This window comes from Brachyistius frenatus, unplaced genomic scaffold (genome assembly GCF_029030835.1).
Source record: "Brachyistius frenatus isolate BFR_SWC_R1_liver_20210118 unplaced genomic scaffold, ASM2903083v1 Contig_225, whole genome shotgun sequence".
Taxonomy (NCBI): domain Eukaryota; kingdom Metazoa; phylum Chordata; class Actinopteri; family Embiotocidae; genus Brachyistius; species Brachyistius frenatus.
The window spans coordinates 311,189-334,043 of record NW_027210824.1 but is presented as its reverse complement, the minus strand read 5'-3'; the positions used below and the strand labels follow the sequence as shown (position 1 = coordinate 334,043).

General features: G+C 42.5%; 2 protein-coding genes across 2 annotated transcripts in view; one reads left to right on the top strand and one right to left on the bottom strand.

Moving 5' to 3' along the window:
* The window catches only part of dock2-like (dedicator of cytokinesis protein 2), a 96,264-nt gene that overhangs the window by 47,925 nt on the left and 25,484 nt on the right, over positions 1 to 22,855 (top strand). The window lies entirely within an intron of this gene.
* Positions 981 to 22,488, bottom strand: LOC138633521 (protein INSYN2B). Its single transcript, XM_069719790.1, has 4 exons — positions 22,319 to 22,488; positions 10,109 to 12,003; positions 6,757 to 6,831; positions 981 to 2,148 (listed from the first exon to the last, which is right to left on the bottom strand). Exons 2-4 carry the CDS (start codon positions 11,665 to 11,667, stop codon positions 1,965 to 1,967), a joined length of 1,818 nt encoding a protein of 605 aa, XP_069575891.1. The 5' UTR covers positions 11,668 to 12,003; positions 22,319 to 22,488; the 3' UTR covers positions 981 to 1,964.

Below are 22,855 nucleotides of genomic sequence, written 5' to 3'. Positions count from 1 at the left end.
GGGCTCTGGCTGGGCCAGTCAAGAATGGTCACAGAGTTGTTCCGAAGCCACTCCTTTGTTATTTTAGCTGTGTTAAGCTTAGGGTCATTGTCTTGTTGGAAGGTGAACCTTCGGCCCAGTCTGAGGTCCAGAGCACTCTGGAAGAGGTTTTCTTCCAGGATATCTCTGTACTTGGCCGCATTCATCTTTCCTTCAATTGCAACCAGTCGTCCTGTCCCTGCAGCTGAAAAACACCCCCATAGCATGATGCTGCCACCACCATGTTTCAGTATTGGGCAGGTGATGAGCAGTGCCTGGTTTTCTCCACACATACCGCTTAGAATTAACGCCAAAAAGTTCAATCTTGGTCTTATCAGACCAGAGAATCTTATTTCTCATAGTCTGGGAGTCCTTCATGTGTTTTTTTTGGCAAACTCTATGCGGGCTTTCATATGTCTTGCACTGAGGAGAGGCTTCTGTCGGGCCACTCTGCCATAAAGCCCCGACTGGTGGAGGGCTGCAGTGATAGTTGACTTTGTGGAACTTTCTTCCATCTCTCTACTGCATCTCTGGAGCTCAGCCACAGTGATCTTTGGGTTCTTCTTTACCTCTCTCACCAAGGCTCTTCTCCCACGATTGCTCAGTTTGGCTGGACGGCCAGGTCTAGGAAGAGTTCTGGTCGTCCCAAACTTCTTCCATTTAAGGATTATGGAGGCCACTGTGCTCTTAGGAACCTTGAGTGCTGCAGAAATTATTTTGTAACCTTGGCCAGATCTGTGCCTTGCCACAATTCTGTCTCTGAGCTCCTTGGACAGTTCCTTCGACCTCATGATTCTCATTTGCTCTGACATGCACTGTGAGCTGTAAGGTCTTATATAGACAGGTGTGTGCCTTTCCTAATCAAGTCCAATCAGTTTAATTAAACACAGCTGGACTCCAATGAAGGAGTAGAACCATCTCAAGGAGGATCAGAAGAAATGGACAGCATGTGAGTTAAATATGAGTGTCACAGCAAAGGGTCTGAATACTTATGACCATGTGATATTTCAGTTTTTCTTTTTTAATAAATTTGCACAAATTTCTACATTTCTGTCTTTTTCTGTCAAGATGGGGTGCTTAGTGTACATTAATGAGAAATAAAATGAACTTTTTTGATTTTAGCAAATGGCTGCAATGAAACAAAGAGTGAAAAATTGAAAGGGGTCTGAATACTTTCCGTACCCACTGCATAACATTGTCTCTTAATGTAGTCGTAATACAATCTCAATTTCGCTCTCCTACATCCTGATAATCCAGTGAGAGATCCCTGTGTTTCCGAAGAGCTCATCAGCTTTTTTTTGCCAGTGAATTTCTTCTGGTGCTTCAGTTGTTGCTACATTCAAATTTTGGCTGTGAAGCCATCCGAAGACAGTATCCCAATAACTTGTTATTCCTTGGGTTTTCAAAATGATCAAGATTCCCCTGGCTTTTGCTGTAACTCCGCCAAAACTGTTGTGAAGGTTCACAACCAGCTCAGACATGTGTCCATCTGTCTCGACAACCACAAACAGTACACCTGTCTGATATCCAAGGTATCAATGCTTCGTCTGTCTGTCACAGATTTTTCATGGAAAAAGTCCTCACTTTCAGTCAAAAGTTACTCTCCAATTAGCCTCTAAAGACTACCGCTCCCCCAGAGATAGAGAAGGAGGATCTCTCTCAGTCTCCCTCCCAGATAGATCAGAGAAGAAAGGTCAACAGTTCCTTTGGTCTTCTTTTCTTTCTTTAGTGCATTTCTTCTTTTTCAAACGGTCAGCGGTTTGGAAAATGTGCCATTTACAGGAATGCTGCCGGAAAATGTCCCTTTCTTAATTAAAAAACTTAAAGCACACTGGACACCCACATGAGGGAGATACTTTACTCTAGAACATTTTTGGTCCCCTAAATCATAATCCACACCACTATGCACCTGCCTTCCAGAAAGGCTGTTGTGACTTTTGTAAAGCTTAGAGCCACCAGAAACACTTCTTGCGCAGCTTCTTGACACGTGCCTTGGTGCTGGGGCGACTGGAGGAAGATGGGGCTGGCGTGGGTTTGGTCAGAGTTGAAGCAGGCACATCATATTCCCCCTCAAGGGCCTCCACAACCCCCTGGAAGCGTCCCTCCTGCTGTCGGAAATCATGCTCCACACTGGAGCAGATGAGGGGGAGTCGGGGACAAAGATGAGGGGAGAAACAGCGGGAGAGTGATTTAGAGGTTGGAGAAGTGTAAAATCAAGTAAAATTGATTGATGTAGCTCAGTTCTCAGGAAAAAAGACTCAACGTGGAAGTAGAAAGAGAGGAGGCGAGCAGAGAAGTGTGAGGACAAGTGAACATCTGCTGAGCATAAAGAGAGATGAAGACAGGGATTGAAACAAAGATGAGAGGAGGTGTCTTAATCACATTAAAATGTGGCCACAAAATGCTGACAACACCTTAAAAGACAGGTTTCACCTTCACACAATGCAGTTTTATATTCTTAAAATCGTGTTCCTAATTTAGATGTATACCCTCTTACCGCACGCACATACACACACACAGACGCAGGCCCCAACTCAGCACTCCTTTCACGTCCATGGTATTCTTTTGCACTTCATGCACCAGCACATCACAGGCTGCTGAGATGAGGAGTGGGAGGAGAATGAAAACGAGAGCAGGGAAGGAGAGGAGCATTTGCACAATGGAGGAGCTAAAGGAAGGAGCAAGTGAGGAACTTTTTTGCTCCTCTGATGTGTTCAAAGGAGACCCTCTTGGCTTTCTTTTTGTATGCTCTTATTCCCCCTCCCCTCTCTCATCGCTCCTTTTCTCACCATCTCTCTGAAGTGTCCAACGCTGCAGGTCATAGTGTGGTAGACTTTGAGTTACTCTCTTCTCAAGGTAGCTGTGTGTGTGCGCGTGCGTGTGCGGTTGAGGTGGATCGCTGGGGTGAAGCTGTGTAGGGCCTGGCATCTGGGGTTAATGAGGCACACGGTGAGCCGAGGAGAGTAGAGACAACTTAACTTACCATCCTTCCCTCTTCCTATATCCCAAAATCCCAGCACGCAAACACACACTCACGAACACGTCCTATACAAAAAAAAAAAAAGTGGTGGTCCCCTGCCACCCTATATGTACATCATTCACAACTGGCCCACATCTGATTGAGGGGGGGAAAGGGAACGTACAGGGACTTATGGAGGGAGAAAGGAAAGACGATGGCTCCTTTGGGAGATGGAAGGATGGATACATGAAAGAAAGACACTTTAACAGAAGAAGGTCAGAGAGGTCACTGCAAAATAAAAGCGGGAAACAAAAAAGACAGGGAGGTAAAGGAGGACAGGATAAGGGCCACCAGAGGGCAGGACAGAAAGGTCTTGTGATGGAGGGAGTGAGGGAACGAGTGCACAGAGGAGGAAGTGGTGGGAACAGAGGAAGGGAGATGGCTCCATGAATAAATTATAAAGGAGATGTATGCACACTACACACACATTGTTCACAAACAAACCCACACAGCATACATCTCAGAAAAGATAAAGTGCTGCACCTACATTCACACAATTTATTTTTTCTTAGTCAGGTCTCTCTTTACCTGCACACTTTGGTTTTAACCTCCCCTTCTCTCAGTCCTCTGTAGCTACCTCTCTTGACCCATATATACCCCTCTCTGTCTCTCTCTCTCCCTCCCTTTCTCTTGATCCCTCCCCCTCTCTCTCTCTGTCTCTCTCTTTCCTTCCCTCTCTCTTTCTCTCCCTCCCTCTCTCTCTCTCTCTCTCTCTCTCTCTCTCTCTCTCTCTCTCTCTCTCTCTCTCTCTCACTATTGTTCTTGGGATTTCGGCAGCACAATGGGAAAAGCTGTTCTTAATTCATTCTGCAATCTGGCATCTTTGTAAGTGCATTTGAGACTGTGAGGTCTTTTTGCTTTTATCCTTGCAGAAAACGGTTACATTTTTAAACCCTTGTTTTTTGGTTAAAGTGATGGTTACTATAGAGTGCCCAAGGTTATGATTTAGGTTTTGCATGTATGGGTGTGTTGAATATGAATTTATATCCATTTGGTGTGAGAGAATACTGTTGGGTGCTAGGTGTGTGTACGTGCCTGCATATGTTTTAGAGTGTGTGTTTGAGCTGTTTAACCATTCGGGGAAAAACAGAGGGGCTGTCAAAAGCTCCTCTCCCCCTTGTCTCTCATCATAAAGATTAATTAGAACTGACAATGGCAAAACATCTTCAGGCAGCCAGCCCACGTCAAAACCTCTTTTTTCGACCACAAATCATTAGGATGGATGCTTCAGTCCCACGCGTAATTCATCCTCTGCTTGTGTCTCTTTTCCCTATCTCCCCTCCTCTTTACCCACAATCCTCTGGAGGTTTTGATAAGGCTCTCACTGTCCAATCAAACAAATTGAGCACTCTTACCGTAACTTTTGTCTATGTTTGCCACAACGAAACTGCTGAAAATGCGTTTTCTCCGTGTTTGTGAGAAATTTATACTGACATGTGAGAAGAGAAATGATTAGGAGGCAGATTAAGCATTTCTGTTCATTAACATCTTTCTCATGGTGTGAAATATATTCATTTCTTTGTTTGTCAGTATGTATGAGTGTGAGCATGCAAGTATGCATAGGGAATGTGTGCACAGATGTACTTAATAAAAGCTGATTTCCCTCTTTGCTGGACTAATTAGCATCACATGCTAATTATACATTATTCATATATACCCATATTGTGTGTGTATATATAATTGTATTTGCATGTGGGTAAGAAACACAACAGGAAAGTGGAGCAGGGAAGCAAATGTGTGAAAGTAAGAAAAGGTAAAAGAGGGACTACAATGATATGAGAAGTGACAACATACTCTTGCGATCTTGGTGGCCCCAGGCCCTTTGAAATATTCCCCAAAATATGTGAAACTCTTCAATTTCAAGGGCTTTTGTTTTAATTACCGATGTTAGATGTTTTTTGTTTTTTTAAGTTACCATGCAATGACATGTTTCTTTGCATAGCATGTTCAATCTACTGAGTAGATGTATTTTTAAAGCAAGAAAGTTATTGAGCTTTATATCCTATAAACAATCATTTCCTCTGGTCTAATTTCTTAGATGGCTATTCTGTAGGTTCAGCGCATTCAGTTGTTTTTCAAAAGCTTTTTTTTCTTCTAGTATTTTTTTTAATCAGTTCCATCAAATTCATCAATATTTTCAGTCTGTGTGGAAATGCTTCTGGAAGTGCAGACTAAAACTATGAAAGTGAACTGTTGTTGAAGTCTTGTCACTAACAATAACTTACATTATAGATGAATCTGCCAATTGTAAAGTGTCTGTCACTGTTTTGTAAAGCTGAAGTTGAATGTCTTGTTTTGTTCAACAAACTGTCCAATGCCTAACAATACTCCACAGCAAATCGTCACCTTTCAGAATGAGTTTTTTGTTTCACGTTTGCCACCAAAAATCCCATAAGCGGCTGTCAGATTTGTTGTTAATTAATTCAATTTGACACTGAGTCAGAGATTAATCAGCTAACTGTTCCAGCTTTAACGCTGTAGTCCACTGAATCACACTGTGTCTGAACGACTGTGTGCATTCACATCACTGTGAAATGAGGTAAAATCTGTATGTGTTCAACATATGTGTAAATCTATATGGATATACAGGTGAATAAGCATGTTAACATGTGGCAGACATTCCCCGTTGGTGCTCATTACTAGGATTTGGATCCTCCTTTGTTAATTAAGATCAAGGGGAGTAAATAATGGGGAGAGGGGAAGTTGGATGCAAAGGACAGATGAAGCAACAGAGGATAGAGAAAAAAGAAACAGACCAGATACAGAGGTGGGGCTGCTTTGAGAGTTAAAGAGAATTGGAGAGGTAAAGGCCCTGCAGAATGTGTTTTTAATCCTCTGAGGCCTGCAACAGAGATTTGTATTTGTCTGTAAACAAATAAACTAGCTTCAAGCCAAGCTTTGGTCTGGAAACAGTTCTCGTCTTTAAGCATTAGCCATGAAGCTACATGTGAAAACCTACATTTCCAGCTTATGCATGCAGTGCAGAGAGAGAGAAAAGTGTTGGCCGTTGTGTGTGAGTGGGGCACAGACGATTACTCCTTTGGCAATTGACAGACAGAGTGAGGCACACAGAGGAAACCAGTTTGATTGGAAGTCAGAGATGAAAGAGAATGTGCAGACATGGAATGGAAAGATGGAATTATTTACATAATGAAAACATGTGAATAAAAAAAGGATTGGGTGCAGGTGATGGGAGGATTAAACTCCAGTATGTGATATGGGATTGTGAGGGGGAAGTTCTGTATGGTGCAGACGATCTCAGAATGCAATTACTTATTTAGGTCACTCACACAAGGGACAACTGGAACAGGAAAGGCGCATTACTTAGGTGCTGAATTAATTTACTTGTTTGCACGGAGCATTCTTTTATGTGTGAATGACTTTCCTAGATAGAGCATCCACTTCTAATCTTTGGAATCCAGCATGTATTCATTTCAGGGATATACAGTATTGTATGAGTAGGGCAATTATTACAGGGGGAGAAAAGGGCAGAGACCGCAGGGTATCAGGAAGAAAGATAAACACAAAAAACAAACATGATATGCTGAATAAGTGATACAACCTGGAAAAAAGATTGGGAAAGGGAACCTTTTCAGGATTACAAGAGGCATACAGTTATCTAGGAAAAGTTCAGGGCTGTTTATTACACTCTAGAAAAGAATCAGTTGTCATTTGCTGGGTTATGTAATACAGTAAGCTCATTATCTTAATCAGGTTACCTGTATATGATGCAAGCTGTCTTTTGGCAGGTGGGGCAGTTGTTTATGTCCTGACCAGTTCTGTAGGAGCTGCGACTGCAGAAATAACAGATGGAAAACATTCTTCACACACTCGCAAAAGGAGTAACTGCATGTCTAATGTTACTAATACATGTAATTAAATTATATTTACGCATACATTGTTATAGGATGCTTAAAGAGAAACCACTCTGAAATTTGTATCCTCCGTTCATTCATTATCTATACCTGCTTCATCCTGAACAGGGTCACGGGGGGGCTGGGGCCTGTCCCAGCTGACTTTGGGCAAAGGGTACACCCTGAACACATCATCCGTCCATCACAGGGCCAACACATAAAGACAGACAACCGCGCTTACATTCACACCCATGGGCAATTTAGAATCCCCAATTAACCTACCATGCATGTCTTTGGACAGTTTGGGAGGAAGCCAAAGTCACCGGAGAAAACCCACGCAGACACAGAGAACATGCAACACCAAAACAAACCCAAAACCTTCTTGCCTAATGTATTTGGTTTTGCTCCATAACAAAGTCTGTTTAGATTCAGTGTTATGCATTGATGCAGAGTAATAGGGAAATAAAATTTTGCACTAACAACAGGCCGAGCCTATTCATATTCTTGCATAGCTGAATCATTCTCCAGCATAATGGAGAATGGTCTGGCTGCACCCATATATTATTCTGTCATTAGGGAAAAAGGTTCTGGCCTGTTTGAACCAATTAAATTCATCAGAGGTGCTAAACACAAGATGCAGCGACAGTGACCTTGCAAAATAGTGTCGGGTGGACTTGTTTTGGTGGAAAGTCTGTACAAGGAGAGGTGAGCCTTGGCCTAAACCCCCTTAAAAGACCAAAAAGAACCAAGCAGACTTGCCTTATTGCATGATCCAATCTTAATTAAAACTTCCCATTTTCAGGTTGTTAGTGTGGAGGTTGTTGTTGTTGTTGTTGTTTGCTGTAGCAATGGGGATTTTGAAAACAGTAACACAGATATTGGAAAGAAAGGAGAATATTGATTGAAATCAGCCAGTGGCAGGTTCATACTAACAGTCTCCATCCGGTAAGTCAGTCAAGCCTTTCTTGACTGGAAAGAGTCTGGCTCCCTTGACTGCTGGTGTCACAATTGTAACTGCTCTCTCCACAGACACATAATGGTGTTGTCTGGGGGGGGTGTCAAAAGGCACAAAATCAATTGTGATGTTTAGTGCATTCAAAGTACCTCAATAGTGGGTGAAAACCCGCCTATTTTTTAGATTCCAGGTGATTGCAGTGTCTGTCAAGGTAAATCCAGTTTACACGACACCAATTACACGACACAAATATTATTAGCAGCCGGTTCACTAAAAGTGATCTCATTGTCATTCAATCTGAAAACTGTTATGTTGAAAATTGGTGGGCAATAAAACTAAATAAATATGATTACAAATGCCAGCTGGATTGTCAAGGCTGAACACGAGCACAGAGCAAAAGACAGCACTGAAATGTGAAGTTAAAAAACAAATCTGTCAAGCTCATGCTGACTGCCACGTAATTAAAACACTTTATTTTGCCAAGATATTTTGGCTGGACTTTGATTGAACTGTTTTGATGAAAGAGTAACTGATTTATGTTGATAAAAACAGACATTTTAATTACACTGAGAGCGAACGTGTGACTGCATCAGTTTTTTGTCCCCACTTGTCTTTATCAAAGACAACAACAGCTAAAAAAGACAAGTATTTGCTTCAGGAGAGAAAGGAAAACAAGGAGCTCAGCGCAGCGACAACCTTTTAGCTCAGCCGACACTTTTATCACAGCGGCCCACTTAGAGTACTTTCGTTTCTGGCACAGTATCAGATACATGCAGTCCCTTTTACTTGCCGGTCCTCGTACTGCTCTCTTGTTTTATGGCTTTTTCCGCTCTATCTTTCAATTGCTCTCATTTTCTGTCTCACCATCTTGCTAGTGTCTGCCTCCCAGTCGGCCTGTTTTTCCTCACGCACTCAAAGCATCCTCACAACAAGCGTTTACACACCCATTATACAGTCCCATAGAAAGGGCAAGACAACTTGTACACTGACTTTAGGAGTCTTATTGTGCAGCTTAAACATTAATTGCAAAGTAATCTGATAGGGATTATGCTGAAGCTGGAGGCATCTGTTAACCCTGCACATAAAGAAGGAGGGATGAGAGGGAGCATAACATGTCATGGAGGTGAAAAAAGAAGAGATGGGAAGAAGTATGGTATGAACTCAGGGAGAAGAAGTACTGACTGTAAAGGTGAAATGGTGAAAAGAAGAAGGATGGGAGTGATAGGAGGAGGAAACAAAACAGAGTGACAGCAAAGCCATGACTGCGGGGAAGAGTAATGGACAGGTTGTCAGGGCAGAGAGGAGGGGAAGACGAAAGGGCAAAGGAGCGATTCACAGTTGTTATAGTTGTGGGAATGATTCATATGTGCAGGAAGGTGCAGGAAGAAAGAGAAGCAAGAAAAAGTATTAATTAAAAATGGAGTGAAGAAAGGTGCGAGGGCGGCGGTGCAGACAGGGATGAATAGCTTGAAGCGGGTTAAAGAGCAGCGGGGAAAGGAGGAGGTGTGGAAACCATCTAGGATGTCTAAAGAGGAAAGAAGCAAAGGATATGTGACAGGAGAGGAGGATAAACTAATTAGCAGGACAAAGATTAACTGATTGTTTTGATTAGTTTGCTTTGCTGGGCAGCGCTGTGTCTCGCTGGGATTACATACATATACTGTCAGATAAAAGGACAAAGGAGACCTAGGAGCTCTAACATTGACTGCAGGCTGGCAGGTATCACATATCCCCACAGGATTGGATCACACACACGCACGCGCACACACGCACGCACGCACACACACACACACACACACACACACACACACACACACACACACACACACACACACACACACACACACACACACACACACACACACACACACACTGTTCAGCAGTTCTATACCAAGCTGACATTTAGCAATGTATTACATGGACTTGAAAGCCTGTCAGTATATATTGTTATAAAAACTCAAATATACTCTCCTCTCAATCTTGTGCTCTTGATATTCTCTCTTCTCCTTCTCCTTGTTCTCTTTATCACTCCCCTTCACTCTTCCTTAAGCATTTGCTCTTGCAGTAAATACCTCTACCTCTCATTTAGCTTTTTTTTCTCTCTTCCTTATCTCTGTTTTAATGCTTATTTTTATCGCTTCCTTCGCTCACTCCGTCTTAGTATCTAAACTCCTTAATTTCCACACTTAAACCTCCATTTCTTCTTATCCTTCTCTTCTTAGCTTCCTCCATCCCCCTATCTCCCTAAGTCCCTTTTCTCACCCTTCGCTGAAGGCCTTGCTCTTCTCCAGGTCTTGAATCACGTTGAGAAGCACTTTGATCTTCTCCTGGTTGGACAGCAGGTTCTCCTCCACGCTCTGTAGCTGCCTCTCCAGCCCACGTGGCACATTGACTGTGTGCCCGTCCAACAGTCCTCCTGGAGCCCCGTTGCATTGTGCTTTCATGTGTGTCTTACAAGGCAGAGTGTGGTCGTCAAAAGATTTGCTCTTCTGTTTCGCGTAGTCCTTGAGTTTGATCCGTTCTGAGGATTGTTTGGATGTATTCGTGGTCTCCTGGTTTTTGGTCAGCGCTACAGCTGTGGCTGGTTTCTGATGAGTGGGTTTTGGGGAATTTTTTGGTGGAAGAGGTGGGGTGCTCTTCGAGTTTGAGTCAGTGTGAAAGGGAGGCTTAGAAGTTTTTTGGACTGATGTGTGTTGCTCTGCATGCTCGTCAACGTGCTGGACTTGAGCCAGATCCTGACTGTGTTTCTCAGTTGAATGTGGTTCTGTCGCCACTACAGTTGTTGTGTGTGCTTGCTGTGTATGTGTGTTAGCTATGGTGCTATCTGGGTTGTTGTGCATTTGTGTGTCTGTTGTTTGCGTGGCTGAGTCCTTGTATTGAGTAAAGTCCGCAGAGTGTGGCCTTGTCCGCTGCGTTGAGTCTTTTGTTCTGTTCTGAGTGTGTGTTGTGTGGTTAGAGTGTGAGCTGTGTGTTTTTGGTATCGTGTGTGACAACTGTGGTATTTGAGTAGTCTTTACTGATGCGTGCTGCTGCGTGTCTGTGTTTTTGGTGTTACATTGAGAGTTCAGAGCAGCACAGTCTTTCTTTGACTGGACCATAGATGGTTTCCGTGGCGGATTAGGTAATGTCTGGCTGGCTGTTATTTGATTGACCGCCCTCCTGCGACATGCACCTGTGCACGGTGCCATCTGCGATCGTCTCCTTCCACATGTCCCACAAAGGTGAGGCGGTGAGGTCGTCGTTACTCGGCACGGCCGAGGTGGGGTGGCGTGCACAGTCGTGCACACACACCCTGTCTTTAATACCGATCGATGGCTCTCCCCTCGAAGAGACTGCACCCTCCTCCTCTCCTGTGTCGGCTCCTTACCTTCTGCGGCCTCACTGCAAACCCCCCCCACCACATCAGAGGTCACCACACTGCCGTTTGTGTACCGAGCTGTCCTTTTACCTCTTGAATCCTTGGGGTTTGTCCGCATAGTTTTGATCTGGCAGTAAACTCCACTGCCTGACCCCTGTGATCCCATGTCGTTCTGTGTCAGGCTGTTGATCTCGTTCTGAGATGTCTCCTTGGACACCGGCAGACTTTTGCTGTCACTTCTGATCACTCCCCCAGTCTCTGCTGTCAATGTTTTGTCTGTTGCCATGGCGAGTGGCCGATGTGTGCTGGTTGGTTGGCTGCTGTGTCGTTTGATGGAGGGGAGAGTCCGCAGTCTGGGAGATGTTTGCACTCCGACACTGCACAGTGGACCCCATCGCCCCCCCGCCAGGGGAACTCCCAGTGCAGGCACCGGATTGGTTGGGTCAGCCACCCTCCTGCCCATATTCCTCTCCAGGTTGGCTCAGCCCCCTGAGGAGCTGAAAGGGATTGAGGCAAGCAGTGGCATCAGCCCACGTCAGCAAGATTATATCCAACAGAAAGCTGTGATGTTTCCAGCTTTTGTTCACCCAAATGAATTAGAGTGATTTGGAGGAAAAGAAGGAGTTTATGTGTGGAAGCTGGACACAGCTGGAGAAACTCTCAACTTTCTTCCATTAACGGCCTCTTTGCTAGTTTAGCTACTTGTGGTTTGGCATCGCCGTCAAAGCTTTTCTCAGTTTCTGACCAATGGCCCGCAGACGATGAGTTGGATGGCGTCTCTGGACATTGCTGGATTGTTCTGTAGCGAGAGAGAGAGAAAATAGTGAGAGGCAGTGAATGAGAGAAACAACAGAGGAGGGCAGAGAGACTGGCAATAAATGGTCAGACTGGAAAGAAGACACAGACATTAGGCACGTAAAGCACCGTGTCAAAGCTTCGACCTCGACTGATTTCACACACTGACCAGATCGATAGAAGTCTATCGGCTTCTTATTACATCAGCAGGTGGGTGGGAGTTACAATGGCAAAACTTTAAATCTCATCAAGGTGAAGTAACAAAAAGGCTGGAGACATCTTAAGGGTAATGGTCCATGTCTCTATGAAGTTAAGAGCTACACACACATATAGCAGCTATGCTGATAGATCTTATAAATGTAAGGCTACAGATGTTGTTGCAGTCTTTTGTTATGCGATGACACATTAAAAATGATGTTGTGATTGTCTTGCACAGCAGTATGTGAGCTGATGATGCATCATGTGTTGACGTTTGTCATGGAAACAGTTTGGAAATCTGTCTAATGATTTAGCAGCATGAGAAGCTTGCCAACATTGTTCCTGTCCATCTTCCTGCGTTTTTCAGTTTTTCAAACAGACGTGTTTCCTTAAAGTCAGTGTTAATAGACGTTCTGCTTTTTGTTTTATTGTTTCTGAGGCAGCAAATTAAATTTTAATGCAGGACTCGATCGTGGTAAAACCTTATCTGCTTTTTGTTTCATTATACTTAGTCAACATTTTTGGACAGTTTGGGAGGGGAACAAAGTCCTCTGTTTGATCTTAATCACTTCAACTCACTCAGAATTGACTCAGAGTACTTTAGTGTTATGACACTCTGATTAGCTGATAAAATTGGGGCAATATATTATTGTATTTTCTTTTTTCCCCCCATCAGGAAATTGGGCCACTGCAGCAGCAAATATTGGCATGGTACATCAAAGAGAAAAAGACATACAATAGAGAATAATTTGGGTTTATTTAAATGTACATATTCAGTTAGAACTGTATGTAAGAGCATGGAAAAGTGGCTGGAGCCACATTTGTGAGGTTAACAATTATCTTTCATTTATGCAAATTATTTCACGTAATCAGGTGATTGTCTGTCCGGTGTATTTGTTGTTTGACTCTGCACATAATTCAAGTGTCAATGCATTTTAGACATGTTTCTTTATACCTCAATGCTACACATGAAGCCATGAAGTAATGCTGCTTGTCAAGCCAATATAATTTGTCGATGAATTTAGGCTCATTCAATTTATCTGTTTGTAGACTAAAATCTTCTTTATGCCTTCATCAATATTTTCTTTTCTTTTTGTTGCTGCAATCTTCACTGTGTTGTTGCTACATTGCAGCCAATGTGTGATGTTAAACCAGCTGGCGCACACACACACACACACACACACACACACACACACACACACACACACACACACACACACACACACACACACACACACACACACACACACACACACACACACACACACACACACACACACACACACACACACACACACACACACACACAGAAAGAGAAGAGCTTATTTTATGCCAGATGGCACAACAACACAGCACAGATGCTTTCTGTATGCGGTCAAGAGTGGGACAGTGCAATATTTTTCAAAATAAATAAAATATGGCTTTGTTCACCTATCAGTTTAAGAACTCATGGGATTACAGGAAAAACATTTTTATCCTTTCAAAATTAACAGAATGCATCATCATATTTCAGATGAAAGTTTTAGAAGTCAGCCTGTCAGCTTGTCTGCAGTAGTTAAAAATATGTTCTCACCTCTGTACAGGTAACTCTCTCTGACTGTGATGAGTCTGACTGCTGCTCTAATAGTTCATATGTATTCAGAATCCAAGTCATGCACACATTCACTCATACAAACGGTCCATCAGTGACCTATACTGACTCATTTTGAAGCCTGGTTGTCCCATACTGTTTTGATAGCATGAGCAGAATGAAAAATTTAGATTTTATTCCCATTATTTTATTTTCCCTGACAGCAAGTGCAATTAATATTGTCAGACTCTTTGGAAGTTCAGTTTTCATTTAAAACCATTAAATATTAAAGCTGAATGAATACACTTTATTATGCTGGTGGGCCTGCCCAGGAGCTGCGGTACAGAATTGGGAATGCTTTAAATTTAGACTGTGTTCAGTCTGCATCCTACATCTGCAACTTTCTGCATATAGTTGAGGGAACAACAAATGACAGTACTGTGCACTTAGTGCTCAATAGCTCGGCTCGAGAGCTTCACTGAGTTTTACATAAGGCACTATAGATCAAAGGATTTCAGTGATATATTGCTTCTGTTTATGTAAATATCATACAGACTCTATGGCTCAGTGACTGCTACGTTTCTTGGGAGCTAGCAAGAGGTCACACACATAATTGACATCCCAGACTGTTTATGATTTTTATCACTGTTTACGGTGATAATCATCGGCCTATAGTGGACCACAGAGGTCTTGAACGCTGAGTTCACATATCCCACAGAATTATATGGTTTCTTTTCTATTTACACAAGTACTGAGATGTGCTGGCTGCAAAAACAAATTGCAAATGATGATATTTTTCTTGGGAGGAACAGACGAAGAGGGAAAGCAAGAACGAGAGAGCAAACCGGTGTTTGTGTGTGCAAATGAGAGACGAAAGACTGCAGCTGGGCGTGCATATGAGCCACTGTGTGTGTTTGATTGTGTCGATGAGTTGTCAAGCAGGTTACCGTGGGAATAACCCTATGTCAATTGAAGGTAATTTCACTGCAACCCATTTCCAAGCATTTGTGTTTTCATCAGCAACCGCAACACCAGAAAGCAGAGCATCTGCTGCAATAGAAGTTTTTCCCTTCTTTCTTTCTTTCTTTCTTTCTTTCTTTCTTTCTTTCTTTCTTTCTTTCTTTCTTTCTTTCTTTCTTTCTTTCTTTCTTTCTCTCCACCTACAGTGTGTCTGTGTGTCTATTTCAAGTCTCACTCTTCACCCCTGACCTGCACAACGCCACGCAGAAAGGGATACCATATACTCAGAAATCAAATTTCACCCCCCCCCTCTCTCTCTCTCTGTCTTTCTCTCTCTTTCCCTCTCTTTTAAATCTTATTGGGTAACGCCATCCTCTTTCATCGTTACCTGTGTGTTTGTTGTCGCACTTTTCTACTCACCACCCCCTATTCCATCTATGTCATGCTGTCTTTGATTTGCCATGTGTTTCTCTCTCCCCTTCTTCCGTCTCTATATTTAATCGTAGTCTCTCGCCCACATTGCCCCTCTGGCTGTGCAAAATGAATGGGGAGGAGAAGGGGAGGAAACTCCGTCAGCTGGGGGAAGAAGGGGAGGCAACTAAAGAGGAGAACAGGGGAGACAGCAGCACAGGGAGGTGCTGAAAGGCAGCGGAAGGATAAGTGGGAGAGAACAGATGAAGGAGAAGAACCACGGACGAGATGAAAGTAATGCAAGAGCATATGGGTACGTGTGCGTCAGAGGAAGAAATGTAAAGACCCACTTTCCTCCAGTAAGATTAAATCTCCAAAAGTGTCTGATAGAGTTTATTAAAGAATAAAGGGAGAGGACCAGAGGAGTGAGACGTGTGAAGAGACAGACATTAAAATAGAGCAGGAAAAAGATCTGGGAAGCCACACACATTGCTTGCCAGTAATCAATACGCACTGCAAGTGTGTTTGAGCATCTGTCATATTGCACACAAACACACACACGCACAGCCTTTAAACACCACAGGGAGTTTCCTGACAGGGTGCAGCTTTTTATGAAATCTGTTTATACATGCAATGAGTTCAATTTACCAGTTGGTGAGTTCGGGCTGTTAAAGAATTGTCTACAACACAGGGAGTCTCAGCAAGGCCTTGTGTGTCCGCACGTGTCTGCGCGTGTCTGTGCGTGCGCGTGCGTGTGCGCATCCACGCCTTTGCAGTGGTAACAGAGCACTGAATGCTCCAGCGAATCAAGTCCTCTGTCGTTTCAAGGTGAGCCTCATTTTTCAACTGACGATTGACAGGCCCTATGTGTGTGTGTGTGTACGCGTGTTTTAGGGAGACCGAGACTTGCTTTACTGCTCTGTAATCACACTGCTTCTCCCAGTTACTATCTCTCACCCACTCTCTGCCGAACAGAACAAACACAGCACTTTATTGGCCCTTTGAGACAGGGCAGACACTTCATTTTGGTTGTGCAGTCATTTTTTTCCCCCCGCTCTGTTGTCTGGGTTCAAATCAACAAAAGAAAAACTTGTATTTTGCTGTTTAAGTTTTATATATCAGTGAACTATTTCTGTGATTTCACAAGTTTTTGAAACTTTATTCCATCAGGGACATTTAAGCCAAATGATTTTGCAATATTTCTTACAGCTGTCAAAATTGTCCAGAAAAGACTTTGGTCTGCAGGTTTTTATCCCTGTATCAATAAGCAGTGTTTGAAAAAGTGTAACTTTGGACAACAAAACCCTCAATTTAAATCTCCATAAATATAGATCTTAGCACATAGTCAGACATAATTTCAAGACACCATGCACAGGCATTTGTCAGGCAATAATTGTAGGAAGAATTTTTAGTGTGTCTGTCTCTGTCACAAGTTAGAAAGTAAGAGTGCGTTCTGTAAGATTAACAAAACCTCTGACTTATTTTTTGAGGTGATTGAAAGAGACTTCTGGTCCGATTAGCAGCTGTCAGATAATGGGGACTGATCAGCCTGTTATAGAGAATTACTAAATCTCTATTCATCCCCTTACAAAATAAAAAGCAACTTTTACCTCCAATGTAAAATTACAATATACATATTAGTACTTTGCAAACAATACCCCAAGTTTGTTTTAGTTATCAGTTAACCTAACAAAATCCAATAAACAGAGAAGACCTATCTCAAATTAGTATTTGGTGCAAGCCGTCTTCGCCTCTAAAACAGCACCAGTTCGCCTTGATTCACATTTTTCATGGTACGTGGCAAGTTGTTCAAAGCATCTTGGAGAATTTGCCACATTTTTCTGTGGATATAGTCTGTGTCCGTGTCTTCTGTCTCTTCATGTACTGTCAGACAGTCAGACTGAGGCTCTGTGATGGCCATCTGTTGCATGGACTCCTTGTTGCTGATAGTTCTTTATGACTCTAGGATCACTGCATGTGTGTGTGTGTGTGTGTATCATAAGAACACACTGAGAAAACTGTTGAGCTTTATGACAGCGTTAGTCAGAAACGGTTTCATATTATATCACTGCACCATGCATTATTTTCTTTATTTCTGCCTGTATATTATATGAATATTGTATGTCTGCAGATTTAAAAATGTGCACGCTGTGAACCCTTCGCAGATATACAGCATGTTTGCACTGCATACTTTATATCTCTTTGCTTTTGTTTCCATAATTGCTCACTGGCTTTAATCTTTTCCTGTCATGGCACAATATTTACCCCCGCTCCTCATACAAAAGGACAAATCCAGTAAAGATCATCAAAATACCCGACTCAGCTGTGTACGCAGCCTGTTTTGTTGTGCATTTTAATTGAGTGCAACTCTACTTTTCAGGGACAGTGCACTTTAATCAGCATTTCAGCTGCAGAGCCAGACGCCACATAGGCTAATGTTTATATCACAAAAGCCAAACTTCTCAGTCAGCCCAGAAGCAGTAATTCAGTTAAGGTTCTCACTGAGGAATAGTTTGGGGAAGACTGTGTGTGAAACACTGATAGTAAGTGACTCAAGTGTCTCTTCAAGGCACTTAGTGTAAACTCTGGAAACTGTTACTGTCCAAGAAACATGAGCTAACTTTATAAAGAACAGAAAAATGTACGCTATGACACCTTGTGTCCTGCATTGTGTGTGTGTGTGTGTGTGTGTGTGTGTGTGTGTATTGGCTTTGTCATAAGTGTATTTGTGTTTGTGCATGTTTGGAATAAGTGATGTATAAATCAGACAAAAGCAGAAAATATATTAATCAGAGACCTGTGAGATAGACTATCCTTCACTTTTCTCTAAGGAACCCTCAGCTAATGCTAACAGGGGGCGGAGGGAGAGAGGGAAAATTCAGAATAAGAATTAACTTCCACGTTCATTTACACTTCCATACATGTGAATTAATTAAGTGTGGACTTGTTTAAACCTGTCAAAAGCCATCAAAAGGCATGATTGAATAAATTGCAAAAAGCAGAAACCAAATGATGGCAATGGATTTTATTAAAGGTTTCTAGCCATTTTAGTCCTTTCTACTTGTTTATGAGATGATAAATGGGACATAATTCAAAGCAATGTCCTATTCCAGTCAGGCTGCCCTCAGAGACCGAAGAAAAAAACCCCCACTGTTTTATGTTATGGGGAAAGCTTATTTACAGCCTGTTAGGTACCTGTGGCAAGGAAAAGGGTGAAATATAGACGAAGATCATATTATTGACAAATCCATCTGCCGGCTTAATTCATTTGTTTTGTTGGTGGTTATAGGAGTGTTTGCTGGTTGAGCAGCAGAGCAGAGAAACAAACATAAAACTGAATATTTATGAGATAGTTGCCACCAAATATTTGATAATAAGAGATAATCATGATAAAGTGGAAAACTAGACCCAGTTAGCTAACAGGGGAAAACAAAGTGTCTGACTTAGGGGAGGCGCTTTAGATGCAGGACCATACAAACATTCTATCAGTGTGGCTAATAGGGTGTGATATCATCTGGGTTTTGCATTTTTGCTCTTACTGTGTAGTCTTTTCCCTTCTCCCTCGGTTGCCCTTTTCTTCCTGTTAGCCCTCCTTTTCAACTGTCCTCATCCTGATTACCCCCTCTTCTCTTTACCCTCTTCTATCATCTCATCTTTCTCTTCTCTGCCATATCATTCATCCTGTCTGCACGTTCCATCCAATCTCTCCATCATTAACCCCCAATCTCTTTCTCCTCCTCTCATCTCTCCATCCTGTTGCCCCTGCTGCCCTCTCCATCTCTCCCTCATCCATCTTCCTGGCCCTCTGACTTTCTAGTCCTTTTGTCTTTCGCCACATCGCCTCTCTTTCTCTTCACTCATTCACAGTCTGTCTGGTTAGCAGAGTAGCTGAAGTGTCAGTGACATCCAGGCATGCGCAGACACACACACACACACACACACACACACACACACACACACACACACACACACACACACACACACACACACACACACACACACACACACACACACACACACACACACACACACTAATCCATGTGCATATGCAAGCACACATTTCTTTTGAGTCTTCTCCCTGTCTTCCTGTCAATCTACTTTAACCTTTATTTCTCTTTCTCTCCATCATTTGTCACTCTCTGGAGAAAAGGAATGTAATGAAAGTCAATGCAGTATAATGTCATAACCTATTGATTAGGTTTGTCTAGTCTGGAATTTGGATTAGATCTCGTTCCAATGATCTGTTCTGTGCTGCAAATGTTTCCAATATGTTCACATTTCATTTGAGCATACATTTATTTCTAGACATGCAAACAACTTGTTAATAAATTTTTAGTCAACGTTTTAAGATGCTACCAAATAAAGCAAGTTTTGGTTTGTTTCTATCTCAGCTGAGTCAATACAAATAAATACAGTTACTTAATATATAAAAAGAAAACAATGACTTCTGAATTTAAAAAGCTCATTCTTGAAAAAGAATGAAGAATCTTTGAGAAAGATTTGATGAGTGCTGAATCAAACTACTGCTATCATCCATCAGCGATGCATCATTCTGTCATTAAGAATGAAAACAAAGACATGCACTTTGCAAAATTCGTATGTATTACTAATAACCACAACAATATCCTGATACAATTTCAGGCAAAACTTTGTACTAACCCAAACAAAGAGAACATTTTGTTGAATTAAAAAGAACTGAATACAGGCCCTGCAGAAAACGGAAAAAAGATTAATTGATCATCTAATTAAAAAGATGTGTCTTTCCTCACATATCAATTCACTATAACTTGTTATTTCTTGAACTCTGACAATAATAACAACAGTTGTTTTGGCAGTTTGGGAACCCTTCTGCTTGTAAAGTTTCACAGCTTCTTCAGTTTAAACTGACCCATTAGAAATAATTGTCATTAGGAGTCATCTGATTCCATTCCAAAGACTGAAAAATGCTCTTCTTCTTCAAACTGTGTGAAAACACTCAACTACAGGCTTCTCTAAGCAACTGACTGAAGGTCTGATAATGGAGCTAATTGATGCCTACAAAGCACAGAAACACTATCAAACGATATGAAATTGCCACCAGCTTCCAATTCCCACTGTCCGAAATGTCATTAAGAAATGAAAAGACAAAATCTGCATGATCAAGAAAACGTTCAGATAAAGCTGCCTGACTGCCAGGCAGAAAAGACAAAAGCAAAAACCCACATATGACAGGAAAAGACTTAGCTGGCACAGGGGTGGTGGTGTACCGTTCCACTGTGCAGCATTGATGCTCAGACCTCATCACAAAAGTCAAAGTCTCAAATGTGCAAAGCAGCATCTGAATAAGCCAGACTCTTTTTGAAAGCAAGTGCTGTGGACAGATCAAGTTCAAATTGAGATTGTTTGGTCGCAATCACCCAAGGCACATTTAGAGAAAAGAACACCTTGCCAGCTGTTAAACATGGGGGTTTTTATTATGTTATGGGGTTGTGCAAGTGCCAGTGGCACAGGAAGCACAGCACAAACAGAGGGAGGGATGGACTCCACTAAATTTCAGCAAATTCTGGATACAAATGCAATGCAGACTGTCAAGAAACTGAAGCTGGAAAGAGACTGGCTTGAGTAAAGAGTCACAACAGACCTCAAAAAACACAATTAACTATCTCTAAAAGCACAAGCTGCAGCTTTTGGAGTGTCCTTCGCAGCCTCTTGACATGAACATCGTCGGATATGCGGGGAGGCCTTAAACATAAGGCAGCTTAAAAATATCTGCAAAATGTTTGCATACAACAGTACATGCAAATGTTAACATTTATTCTGCAAATGTGCTTCCCTCACTATAGGCCTAATATTTTACAATGTTCTTTATAGTATTACTTCTTTAAAACCAGCCAAGTGGTGCTCCAAGCACTACAGAATAGAGACTGAAGGAAAGAAAAATGAACATTATTTCCCTCCTCAGTTTTCAACTTGTTGATGTGTTTTTGCTGGAGAGTGACTGTGCTGTGTGGTAGTGTAACACACACACACACACACACACACACACACACACACACACACACACACACACACACACACACACACACACACACACACACACACACACACACACACACACACACACACACACACACACACGAACAAGCACACACTCATGGATATGCACAGGCTGTAATTTTTTTTTAAATAATATTCTAAAGGGACTGATGACATTATATATGTTTTAAATGCACAGGTCACATTTGTCCACACTGTCTCAGTTGTACAACACGTACACACAGTCGATACTTCTCATACACATGCACACAAACATACACATCCACAGATGCATGGGGGGAAGCATTAGTCTATAAGAGACGGGTTATTGCAATATAATCCCATATTAAAGCTACACTCGCTGTTCTGGCGGTTGGTTTAGAGGCTTTTAATAGCACTCGGGCAACAGAAACAGACACACATAAATAAACTGACAGGAACATTTGGAGTCCTCGTTAAAAGCAAAAGTTGTAATTAATATTGCACCGTAAAGCGCAGAGAATAAGCACTCACTCAATGCACATACACAAACGCACACAGATGTATTCAGATGCACCAAATCCTACCATGACAGATGGATGGGATTACTTACCTGCTACACACACACACACACACACACACACACACACACACACACATACATACATACATACATACATACTTACACACACAGACACACACACACATGCAGATGCAATTTATCCCTGCTTGGGTTTGATGCTGTGATCACACTGCTTTGACAAAAATACACTCATCTACAACCTCTCATAAGTACAGATGTATACACTTTAGTCAAAGCGACTGTTAAAGAAACAAGACATACACCCTAAGACACACACTGTGTTGTTGTTTTTTTTCTTTTTGTGTATTTGTGCAGTCCAATATGGATTTTGTCCCGTCGTCCAGCTGGCTCTCTGGTGCCTGCTTTCATTCAATCACAGTTACCTCCATTGAAAATCCTTGACAGTGTCTTAAATCTTGAATGTGCTTCTTTGAAAAATTCTAAGCTGTTAGCTATCAGACTGTAAACATTCCTCAGGGGGTCACAACAGAGCCAGAAGAACACCAAGAAGAAAACATTGTCACTCCCTTAACTGTTACTTAACTGCACACTCACTCAATAATATTTTCCTAACAACTGTCTTTGGCTTCCTCAGTCACTCACCTGTTCTCATCCTCCTCTTTGGTCCGCATGCTTCTCTTCTTGCTTTTTCTTGGTGCGTCTGTCTTGTGTCTGGTAGTCCTTTCGTCCTCAGTCGCGCTCTCCTCCGACTCTTTGCCGCTCTCTATCTCTCACTCTGTCGCTGCTGATCCTCGCATGCTGGCGGAGCCCAGTGATCCTCTCTCTCTCTCTCTCTCTCTCTCTCTCCCTCCCTCTCCCTGAATCCCCCCCCCCCCCCCCCGATCGATCCCGACCTCTCTATCTTTCTGCTGCAATTTTCTCTTTCGCTCTCACATATTTCTGCCACTGTTGTTAAAGTCATCCGCTATCTCTCTGACTCGATCTTTTTCCTTCTTTCCCCCCCCCCCCCCCCTCCGTTTATGTCTCTTTATCGGTGGCCAGTCCCGTAGCCATGCCCTGGTTTCTGTGTCTCTAACATTGACCCTGGCATGGTGGCAGACCCAAGGAAACTTTGGCACCACAGAAGTGTCTGCTCCCGGGAGTCGAGCCAGCACACAAACAAACACACACGCTCGCACG

Bases quoted from the DNA above. Each gene is read 5' to 3' on its own strand.
- LOC138633521 (XM_069719790.1), bottom strand. From the start codon at position 11,667: ATGGGCAGGAGGGTGGCTGACCCAACCAATCCGGTGCCTGCACTGGGA. The intron at 6,832-10,108 runs GTGAGAAAAGGG...TTATTTCTGCAG, and splicing joins AGCAAGGCCTTCAGCGAAGG to TCGCAGCTCCTACAGAACTG. The intron at 2,149-6,756 runs GTAACCTGATTA...CATCTGCTCCAG, and splicing joins ACAGCTTGCATCATATACAG to TGTGGAGCATGATTTCCGAC.